Source organism: Prunus avium, chromosome 6 (assembly GCF_965620075.1).
Source record: "Prunus avium chromosome 6, drPruAviu1.hap1.1, whole genome shotgun sequence".
Taxonomy (NCBI): domain Eukaryota; kingdom Viridiplantae; phylum Streptophyta; class Magnoliopsida; order Rosales; family Rosaceae; genus Prunus; species Prunus avium.
Window position 1 is genome coordinate 33098554 of NC_142289.1, and position 10806 is coordinate 33109359.

Sequence of the window (10806 nt, forward strand, 5' to 3'; positions counted from 1 at the left end):
TCGAAATTGGCGAATCATCGTACCGAACGGAAGTTTTTGAGCCAAGGCAGAATGAAACCGCACTTTCATTGAGCCTAGACTTAATCGAAGAATGTCGAAAGGTAGCTAACCTTCGGAACGAGGCGTACAAGCAGCGAGTCTCTCGGTACTATGACTCGAGGGTCAGACCCCGCTCCTTCAGAATCGGAGACTGGGTTATGCGCAAGGTCTCGCTTGCAACCAAAAACCCAACGGAGGGAACCCTCGGACCTTCCTAGGAAGGGCCCTATGAAGTCATTGGCATCCTTAGATCCAGCACCTACAGGCTCCAAGGCACGGACGGGAAGACCCTCGGTCACCCATGGAATGTGGAACATCTCAAGAGTTATTTTAAGTAAGCCCCCTAGCCAACGGCAGGGCGGAATTTGTATTTGTTTGCCTACGGCACTTATATATATAAAACGAGATTATCCAGATCGTAAAGGCCTATCGGTAATTATTCAAATAAATTGTTTCGGCATGGCTCATTAACGTGAGCCACGACAATCAAAGGCTACGCTCTTACACCCTACTCAACTATCGGTATCCAGAACTTGCCCACGGCATCTCTATAGAGAAAATGCTATTGGGACCTTGTCCCTATCGATATCTACAACACTTGACAGCAAGAATGATTGTCCTACGCAGTTATTAGCCTACGGCAGTAGCAAGCATGGATAAAAATTCAAACATAAAAACACAAGCGATAAAAAACAAAATATTATATAAGTTAAATGCCCTCGGCATTAATGTGTTCAGAACTTTCGCCTACGGCGAATAAAATTACAGAATGAATATTAAAAACGAGCTTAAGCAGTATCACGACCGGCAGGCTGATCACCCTCGGCAGCTTCGGCAGGGACATCAGCGACCTCGGCTGGACCGTCTTCGGCATCTGCATCGTCCACTGGAGCATCCTCCCCTTCATAATCCTCTATCATTTCTTCAGTGATTCCCTCGGGAAGGGGAGGTGGATCGGCAATAAAGTTGAGGTTGAGCTTCCGGCCAGGATTATACCGTTTGAAGCGGTAGACAAGGTCCGCCATCTCCGAACCCACCTCACGATCCAGTAGGTTGGAAAACTCTGTAGAGGAACGGTAGGCCTTGACCGCCTCCCGAACGGCAGCCTCAAGCTCGGATGCCTTTGCCCGCTCCGACTCTTCCAGAGCGACCTGCACGGCCTCCTTAGCCACTTCGGCATCCCTCGCCGCCGTCGTCGCTTCATCCAGAGCCGCCCTCATTTCCGCCATTTTTGCCTCCAGAGCCTTGACCTGCTGTTCGGCAGCCTTTAAGTCCAACAGGAGGTTGGCATGACTCTGCAGCGCTTTGCCAGCCTCGGCAACCTTAGCCTTGCCGTCCTCATACAGCTTCTTCGAGTGCTCGGCATTGGCAATGGCCTTCTTCATGCAGAGCCACATATCCATGGATGCCTGCAAAGGAACCGGTCAGTCAGTTAAGTGATAAGACGAACGGAAACCAGGGAAGAAGGAGAGAACGAGATACTTACAGAAGCTTGAAGACGGAAGGAGCGCCCCGCCTCATCCGGAAGCTGCTTCTTCGGGAGCTCGTCTATCTCGGACAGCTCCATCTGCGAACCAAGGATCATATGGTTCGCGAACTGAACCGTCTTCGAAGGACAGGCAAGGGTAACCGGTTCGATAGGGCCCCTTCCTCCTCCACAGCCAGCGTCGCCCTCGGAGTTTCAGACTGCCGACGACGCTTCGGCATTATCTCGGCTTCCGATTCCACGGTCAGAAGCCGCTTCCCGGAAGCCTTGGAGGGGACATCTTCTGCACCCTGCCCTTCCTTGGGCGCCGATCGGGTCGCAGGTGTCTCAGAAGCCATGGCCTTCTTCCGATCGGCAAGGGTCTGGTTGTCCGGATCAACCACCGGTGCCGACGACTCCGAGGCAGCCTCACCCTGCCGACTCCTCTTCTTCCCCTGCAGCCCCATCGCGAGGCGCCGTTTGGTAGACTTGGCCATCTTTTTGGCCTCGGCAGATTGCCTAGCGTTAGTCACTGCGAAAAATGAAGCACCGGTAAGACGAGGACAGAGCGCTAAATCAAAACAGAAAATAAGTATACTTACTCTCGGTAGGGCTGACAAGTCGAGCTCTGACGAGGTTCTTGGTGAAGAAAAACTCGGGATACACCCTCTCGGCAGCAGGAACCCTAAGCCTCACTCGATCGATCTGCTGGATCTCTGATCGGCTCGGAACCGATTGTTTCAGCTTGCCTGCAAAAGGAAAAGGAACCGTTAGAACTGCCGAAAATAAAAATTAGCTAACCTACCGAACGGTAGGGAGACAACCTACCGGTTAACTGGAAGGTCTTGGGGATATGAAAGCGGACGGGCGTCCCAGACGGCGATTCCCAATCGCCCGAAAGCAGCACCCGCCAATTCCTCCAAGTCTTCTGGGACGTCGGCACATAACTAATAAAGTGCCCACGTTCGGAAGCCTTGAGGCAATTCGCCTGGACCCAACCTCCATGATCAGTCTTCTTAGATTTGGTTATGCTGTATAGGTAAGAGAACTGCTCATTAGAAGGCTCCCCCTCCTCGCCAAGCCCGAAAGCGGTAATCACCCCCATCAGAGCCACCCAAAAGTTGGGGTTATACTGACCAGGAGCGTACCCGATCTGGGCGAGAATCCTCTGAAAGGCATACTGCAACGACAGTCTCACGCCATGCTGGAGGACAGGCGTGAAAAAAGCAACCTCACCGTCCTTCGGCTTGCTGAGGGATTCGGTAGGACCTGGGATCCGCATCCCTACCGAATCGGGGATACCGTACTCACAGCGGATCCTAGCTATCTCCTGTTTGGTCACTTTATTGGGATCTAAATAGTCTACGCCGAAGAGATCCTCCTTCGGCACCCCCATAGGCACCCTGGGTCTCCCCCGGTTAACTATCGTCACCTTCAGCTGGGAAGATGATCCGGTAGCAGCTCCCTCGCGTTCGGAGGTGGAGGGTTCTGGTCGACACGAAGGGGACGCTTCCGAACGGTAAGAGACTTGCCGATCCAAAACCTGGAACTCCTCCACCTGGGGCTCAGACGGCGGGCTTAGACCAATATGGGAGCCATCTCGGTACACCACGGCCAACGGTTGAGGCTGGCTGGTCATCAACACTTTACCGATGCCGTGGGTTAGTACCGAATGAACCCTCTCACCGACGATCTCAATGTCAGAATCTCCATCTTCCACGGTATCCCCACTCAACTCCTCACTCTCAGTCTCCCTTTGCCTATCTGGAGACTCCCCCTCGAATGCGTAGGGCTCACTCTCGAATCCAGACTCGCTATCAGACATCTACAAAAACAAGGGAGGGAAACTAAGGGCCATGCAAAGGGACTAGCTTACCGATGCCTACGTCTCTACCTATGGTAACCAGACTACCGAACTACACCCCACTTGCATGAAGTTCTAGTCTAGTTCAAAACCAAGGAAGGACGTACGCGAAGTAAAAGAAAACTTTAAAGGGATGCCGAACGGTACCTTGGCTAGAGCTGTGGAAGGAAGGACAGGTTCGACTACAGATCGCTCACGCCGAAAATCGCCTCTGGTACCGATTGACTGCGTCAGAAATCGCCTTGATTGCCGTTAGTTCTCGCCGGAAATCGCCTAGACAGAGCTTCCGCATCTCTCACAAATGCAAAGTGACTTCTACCTCAGAGGTCACTCCTATTTATAAGGCAGGAGTTGTGATGGTACACCTCGAGACACGGAACGACGCATTAATGACTCTGCTCTGCGCGATTTGGCATGCCACGCGTCACACAACGAATGGGGGTTCTGACAGCACGCGGATCTCATAAGACGAGGCGTCACTCTGTCCCATCAAATCCCTCGCATGACTCGGGGCGCGAGGAAATAATCAAAATTTGCCCAAGTCAAGAACCTATCGGTAAGTCCGAGTCGGGCTCCGTTCTGAACTCCAGGAACTACCGAACGGTAGCCCACTCAGCGGCGACTCATGAGCTCTCTGGCAAGACTTCCGAATGAACAAACAAGGAGAAAAGGGCCAAGCGCCTCCTCCTGGCGAACTACCGAACGGTAGCCCACTCAACGGCGACTCCTTAGCTCCCTGGCAGACTACCGAACGGTAGGGCTACCAGGGGACTGCCAAAAGAAAACAAATCAAGCCCTCACCCGAATGTCCTCGGATAAAGGCTTAGGGGACTCCTATTTATACCCAAAATGAACAGCCAATAAAGACAGGACACGTGGAGGAGATCGAGCATGATCAGGGTAGCCTTCGGCACCCGGCCTACCGATCGCTCCATTAGGGCAACGCCCACCTTTTGGACACGTGGCATGCTCAGAATCGACGTCCACAGTCCCACATCGAAAAACTACAAAGAGTGCACATCTCCCAAGGCCTATAAAAGGGGTCAACCACCCCAAAATAGAGGTAATCAGAATGATCGGCATACTGCTTAATTGAACTGAAAGTATCTTTCCAGATTTGCACACCTACAGTATCTTGGTAGACACACTTTGTAAGGAGGGGATGGCTGAGGAAGCGCAAACTGTGGTCGAAATGATGATTGAAAGAGATATTGAACCTAATGCGTTTACATACAATTCACTTTGGTTACTGTTTATGAGGAGAAATGGACAAGGCGAAAAAGGTTTTTGAACTAATGCTTTGCAAGGACTCCATGACTGATGTTCGTAGTTATAGCATATTGATAAACGGATATTGTAAGTGTAAAAACGTTGATGATGCCATGATGCTTTTTCGGGAAATGTCTCGTAAGGGAATGGTTCCTCATACCATCACTTATACCACTCTTGTGGGTGGTTTCTGCAAAGTGGGGAGAATACGTGATGCACAAAAGTTGTTCTCTCAAATGCAAGGTTATGGCCATCTTCCTGATGTTGAAACTTATGCAGTTTTACTGCATGGCCTCTGTAAAACCCAACAACTTCCTATGGCGATGGAACTTTTTAGAGTGATGGAAGGAAAGAAGTTGGATATTAATATTGTGATTTACAATATTCTTATTAAAGGTTTGTGCATAGCTGGAAAAATTGAATCTGCAAAAAACCTTTTTTATGATTTATCATCAAAAGGACTTCAACTTGATGTCAGGATATATACTACAATGATCAGTGGACTTTGTAATGGAGGCCTTATTAGTGAAGCGGAAAAGTTGGTTGGAGAAATGGAAGAGAATGGATGTTCTCCAGATGATTGCACCTATTATACAATTATCCGAGGGCTCATCAATAGTAACGAGACATCGAGGGCAATGGTTTTTATTCAACAAATGGTGGAGAGGGGTTTCTCTGCGGATGCATCAACTATGGAATTGATTGTTGATTTGTTGTCTAAAGATGATGTAGATCCGGCTTTGTTGCCATTGATAAAAGAAACATCGCGAAGCTAATTTGGAACTTTGACATGACTGTACCCTTGGCAACCATGAATGTACTGCTCGTCTTAGTATGGTTGACGGTGCTTGAAGATATGCCGGGAAGTATTTCTTTTGAACTGAGCTTATAGTTAGAGCAGAGTGTAATTACCCAGTATCTCTTGCAGACTCGGTTTTGAATCAAGAAGTTTTGTGATAATTGGTCACTTATTTTACCAATACATAGAAATTCTATGAATATAATTATTAGAATATCAAAAATTGCTCATGCTTGTTAATAGAGTCAGTGTTGCAGCCCAATGTTGACACTCCTCTTCCTTTGTAAAATTGCCTCCAATGAAGAACTTGGAAAGCTATTTTCATGGAATTTGCCATTTGCCAATTAATATAGGCAAAAAGTCCCTTTTGGACTCTGTAGTTTGCCACTTTTATCACTTTGGTCTTTGTCGTTTCAATTTTGTCAATTTTGTCCATATGATTTCAATTTGAAGCAATTCAGAGACAATCCTCAATTTCCATCAAATTTTTTAAACTTCTATTAGTTTTGGAGGGGCAATTTGGTCCACAAATTATTTTAAAAAATTATTCAATAGGAAAATACAATTATAATTACAACAATTACTAGGAAAGCTAGGGTTTTTTAATTTGTTTTTTAATTGACATGGCGACATTCATTAATTGACTTGGCATGATACATCAGTTGCCATATAAGGTGGTCAGCTAAGGTGGTGAATGTTGTGTGTCTAAATAGCATTACTCTTTAAGAATTCAATGCAATTTTCAATTCCTTCGTTCAAACAAATGGACAATTTTGACCATTTCGGCTAGAAAAATTGAAGCTACTCTCTCTTACTTTATTTTAGTTTCCATTTTGTCGTTGGTTCTGGTATTCCATTTTCCTTTCTCCACTTATCAACCAAACATCCTGTGCAAATCACTCGTGACACTAAAATACCAACACAGTAGTAAAAATTAAATAAACCTTTTACCAGCTTTCATATGGAGAAAGTCTTGAGTGGGACACGTATACGCCTTCTTCTCACAATCACCTCATCATACGAATGCCTCGTGATAGATAGCTGTGAGAAGGAGAGCGTACAAAAACCATCCCACCCCAGAACTTTTGCTTCATATGGTGTGGAATATCAATAAGAAATAAACACGTTACATAAAATCCTTATGAATATAAAAAACACACTCAAACCACCACCCCTTCTGTACAAAAGGAGAACTCAGAATGCTTCATCAAGTTTCATCAGGAAACTCCACAAAAGAAGTGTTACCAAAAGAGGAGCTAAAACTCATAGAATACACTCTCAGAAAAATCACCTACCCTCAGACTTCACCAGCTGTGAGAATACTCTACTCATAGAAACACCTGAAAGATCATCCACACTTGAGACTTCAAACTGTGCAGCAGAATCATTTGCGTCAACATTATTGAAGTTGTTGACTTGCGGGGATAGCTCGCCAATCATATTGGTACTATTTTCTTCAGCATCACCTGGAATTTCTGCCTCTTGAAGTTGAAGGGCATACTCTAGATTCCACAACACATCTCCCATGGAGGGCCTGTCAACACCATAGTCAGCCAAGCATTTCTCAGCGGTTTCTCCAAATTTCCTGAGAGAATCTGGTCTGATTTTTCCTGCGAGGGTAGAATCTATTATTTGCTCCAACTGCCCCTTCTTCTGCCATTTCATTGCCCATTCAGCCAAGTTCACCATTTCCCTTGGAAGGGACGGATCTATAACAGGTCTTGCACAAAGGACCTCAAACAAAACCACCCCAAATGAATACACATCTGATTTCTCTGTCAGTTGTTGCCTTCTAAAATATTCAGGATCAAGGTATCCAAAACTCCCTTTCACTGCTGTACTGACATGGGTTTGATCGATTTCAGGCCCCGTCTTGGAAAGCCCAAAATCAGCAACCTTGGCCATGAGGTTTTCATCAAGCAAGATATTTGCAGATTTAACATCACGATGAATAACTGCTTTTGCGTAGCCAGTGTGAAGGTAGTGAAGTCCTCTAGCTGATCCAATGCATACTTCAAGCCTTTGCTTCCAACTTAAGCTGGGGTGACCAGAGCCATAGAGATGACTCTTCAGGGTTCCGTTCTCCATATATTCATATATCAGAATCATCTCGCTCTTGTCATCACAATACCCAATCAATGAGACAAGATGTCGGTGACGGAATTGAGATAGCATCTCAATTTCAGTCCTGAACTCTGCAAGTCCCTGTTGAGACCGTGGATTTCCCCTCTTGACAGCCACTTTAGTTCCATCATTTAAGACTCCCTTGTATACCTTCCCAAAACCACCAATTCCAATAACCCAACTCTCATCAAAGTTATTTGTAGCCTCTTGTACAACCCCAAAAGGAAAACGATAGCTATAGTTAGAAGCAGCACTAGCAGTTGTTCCATATGAGTATTTACTTCCCATGGTGTGAGAATTGGTTCCATTAATGGAAAAGGGAAGCCATGTCTTAGAATGGCCCTGGTCTGCCAGTCTTTTACTTCTTCTGCAAAGAACAAAGAGAATCGCGGCCAATACCACTGCAATAAATGACCCAACGCTGGCACCCACTATTACTCCGACGTTACCTTTTGAACTTGAATTTGAAGAAGGAACTAGAGAGTTTGCTCCACTGAGGCTGCCTGCTGAATTGTTCAATTTCATAATCTCAAGCCCATTTAGAATGGCATTGGGATAAGCATTATTTACAGAGGAAGGGCCAATACTAATACTAAGCTTATTGCTGACAGCAGATGTTGTGACATAATCCATATAATATGGCACAGCCAACTTATTCATTGCTACGGTACTCAGATCAAGATCTCGAGCAACAATCCAAGAGTCAAGATATACATTGAAGTACAGCTGATTGAGAGATTTACTTACTACATCACAAAAGTGAAACCGAACAAGGTACTGAAATCCTTGATCCACTGTGAACTCCCAGGTCACATTGAAATTGCTGTTGGGATCACCCGCGGATTTCATCTCAGTGAGGGTTCCATAGACAGTTTGTGGAGCAATATCCTCGGTTGCCAATGCCGAACCCACATCATAGTTAACAGCTGCAATATTTGAGACATCTTTGGCAAGGTTCGCATTTACTAGAAAACTTTGATCAGGAACCCAAGTTCTCCACAGGGTATCATTCTCAAAGGACACTGTTGGTCCACCCATATTCACCCTCCAAGATGTCTCCAAAGCCTGAGTCGTCAAACCCTGGAATTTCCCTGACCCAGTGTTGCCATCATCAGTGATCAGTTGGTCGGGGACTGAAACAACTTCTATGGCATTTAAGAATGCAAATGAATTGTTGGAAGGGGTGAAGGTAATAACAAGGCTATCTGAAGTTACATTTACTGAAAATTCTTTGACAACAGAAGCGTTTTGAACACTGAAATCACCAAGGAGAACATGGTTTTGGGTGGAAACAGAGAACTTCGCTTTGCTCAAATCGTAACCACCAAAAATAAATGGATAGAAGTAAAGGCGGATCCAGTGTCTCCCACTCTGGCTTATGGAAAAGGTGTACTTTGAGGATTCAGTAAAGATTCTTGCCGTTTGATACAGCGGCGAATCATCAAAGGAAGTGATTGATTTCAAAGAAATATTGGCAACAACATCTTTTGGGGTTGAAAGAAATTTTGAAGCCAAATTATCTGCTACATAGACACGGTCACCCACTGAAGTATTGGCAGGCGATCCACAGTCTATAAGGTAAATGTCTGCAGGATTAAATCCACTACACAACCATCCCAAACACAAGACTGATAAAACCCAGATGAACAGATCAAATTTCCTATAACCCATCATCAAAAAGTTGGGAAATTTACTGAGGAACCAAGAGATTAGGTTTGCTTGAGCTTATTTGGGACCAAAATAATCTGGGTTCTTATACAGGAAAAGAAATATAGGGATTCGACTAATAAAAAACCAGCAATTAAATGAAAACCCAGGAAGAGAATTGACTGAGGAAGTGAAAAGATGTCACCTTTAAGATCAAGTGAGCGATGTGCAATTCCTGAGCTCAAAGCAAAAACAAATCTGATGAACCCTTTTATCAGAGTTCAAGAACAGTTTTTTCTCTATTATGCGAAATAGAGGAAAACAGTTATAGTGTGCAAATCTGGCAAAACACAAGCTGGTTTGAACTAGATGACAACCTTAGATGGATACTGACAGGTTCAAAGATTCTTTTATGCATTAAATTAACGAAAACTATGCCAATCAAATTAGAAACGGAGTCAAATTTGTGGCGAAATGAGTGCTAATAAAATAAATTACAAACCAGCCGTGTTTCTGAGGGCTGACTTTGTTTTGGCGGAGAGAGACTAGAGTGATACAATCTATCTCCTTGATGAGAAAGAAAATTCCAGGGATAAAAATGACAAGAGAAGATGCAATGCAACTGAAAAGAAAAATATCTGTCCGAAAAAATAGAAGAAAAATAATATATGTCATAATTTCATAACAGACGGATATTTACTCAACGACTGTTTTTCTTTTATTTTAAAAACACACAAAGAAAAGTTTTTAACAACTTTATATCCCAGCCGCATAAAAAAAAAACTTTATATCATAAATTCAATAAACTCTTTTTGAATTAGAATAAAACATTAAATAAATAAAATAAAACACAACGTGGCAGATATAAATTAAGTTAGTTGGTCACGCAGTGTGGTCGATTATTTATGTCTGAGTACGACTTCTCCTTATAAATTAGAGTCATTTACACTTTTCAAATAGCACTCCTAAAATAATATGAATCCGTCAGAGAAGCTATGTATACACATGTAGGTGTATACCTAACGTCTAATTATGGACGAGAAGTGCTCGACTTTTTAAAATAATCATACCATAAAGTAGATCTAACAAGAAATGGAAATTGACGTCATTAATTTCTATTTATTTTTTAAAAACTAGTGACCCTATTTTAGGGGGGAAAAACCAAAGAAATATGGTCACCAATTGTGAAGTACCCCAGTTGCATTTGCCAATGCCATCCTACTTGATGTCAAAATGTTGTAAATTTCCTAATGGGTTCCCACCACACTGGTGGTGGCTTCCTCGCCCTATGACACCCCAGTCCAAACTCCAATATAACCAAAAAAAGTTTGTTGTACATTCAATTTAAGCCTTCCATTTTTATTTTTATTAGTTAAATTACAACTTTCTCGATTCATTCCAAACGAAATTACTCTTATTCTATCTAAAATGGGAGAAGGTATGTAATAATGCAAGCATGTATTATATAAATTTAGGTGTTTTATGCTCTCAACGAGAAAATGTGTGATTTGCTTGTATTTAGGAGTTTAAGCTTAACACTTTTGAGTTTGCTCTTAAGATGTGTGTTATGTACAATCCATTATCGTTTATGAACACGTA

The 10806-nt window shown here is 44.0% G+C and overlaps 2 protein-coding genes across 2 annotated transcripts; one reads left to right on the forward strand and one right to left on the reverse strand.

The window, feature by feature from the left end:
- The first annotated feature begins 4483 nt into the window (after positions 1–4483).
- Positions 4484–5413, forward strand: LOC110773671 (uncharacterized). Its single transcript, XM_088254716.1, has one exon. It carries the CDS (start codon positions 4634–4636, stop codon positions 5411–5413), a length of 780 nt encoding a protein of 259 aa, XP_088110842.1. The 5' UTR covers positions 4484–4633.
- A 951-nt stretch (positions 5414–6364) lies between these two features.
- Positions 6365–9855, reverse strand: LOC110773670 (receptor-like protein kinase HERK 1). The gene has a single exon (XM_088255001.1). It carries the CDS (start codon positions 9232–9234, stop codon positions 6724–6726), a length of 2511 nt encoding a protein of 836 aa, XP_088111127.1. The 5' UTR covers positions 9235–9855; the 3' UTR covers positions 6365–6723.
- Between the last annotated feature and the right edge of the window lie 951 nt (positions 9856–10806).

Coding starts and splice junctions, on each gene's coding strand:
- LOC110773671 (XM_088254716.1), top strand. CDS start 4,634: ATGGACAAGGCGAAAAAGGTTTTTGAACTAATGCTTTGCAAGGACTCC.
- LOC110773670 (XM_088255001.1), bottom strand. CDS start 9,234: ATGATGGGTTATAGGAAATTTGATCTGTTCATCTGGGTTTTATCAGTC.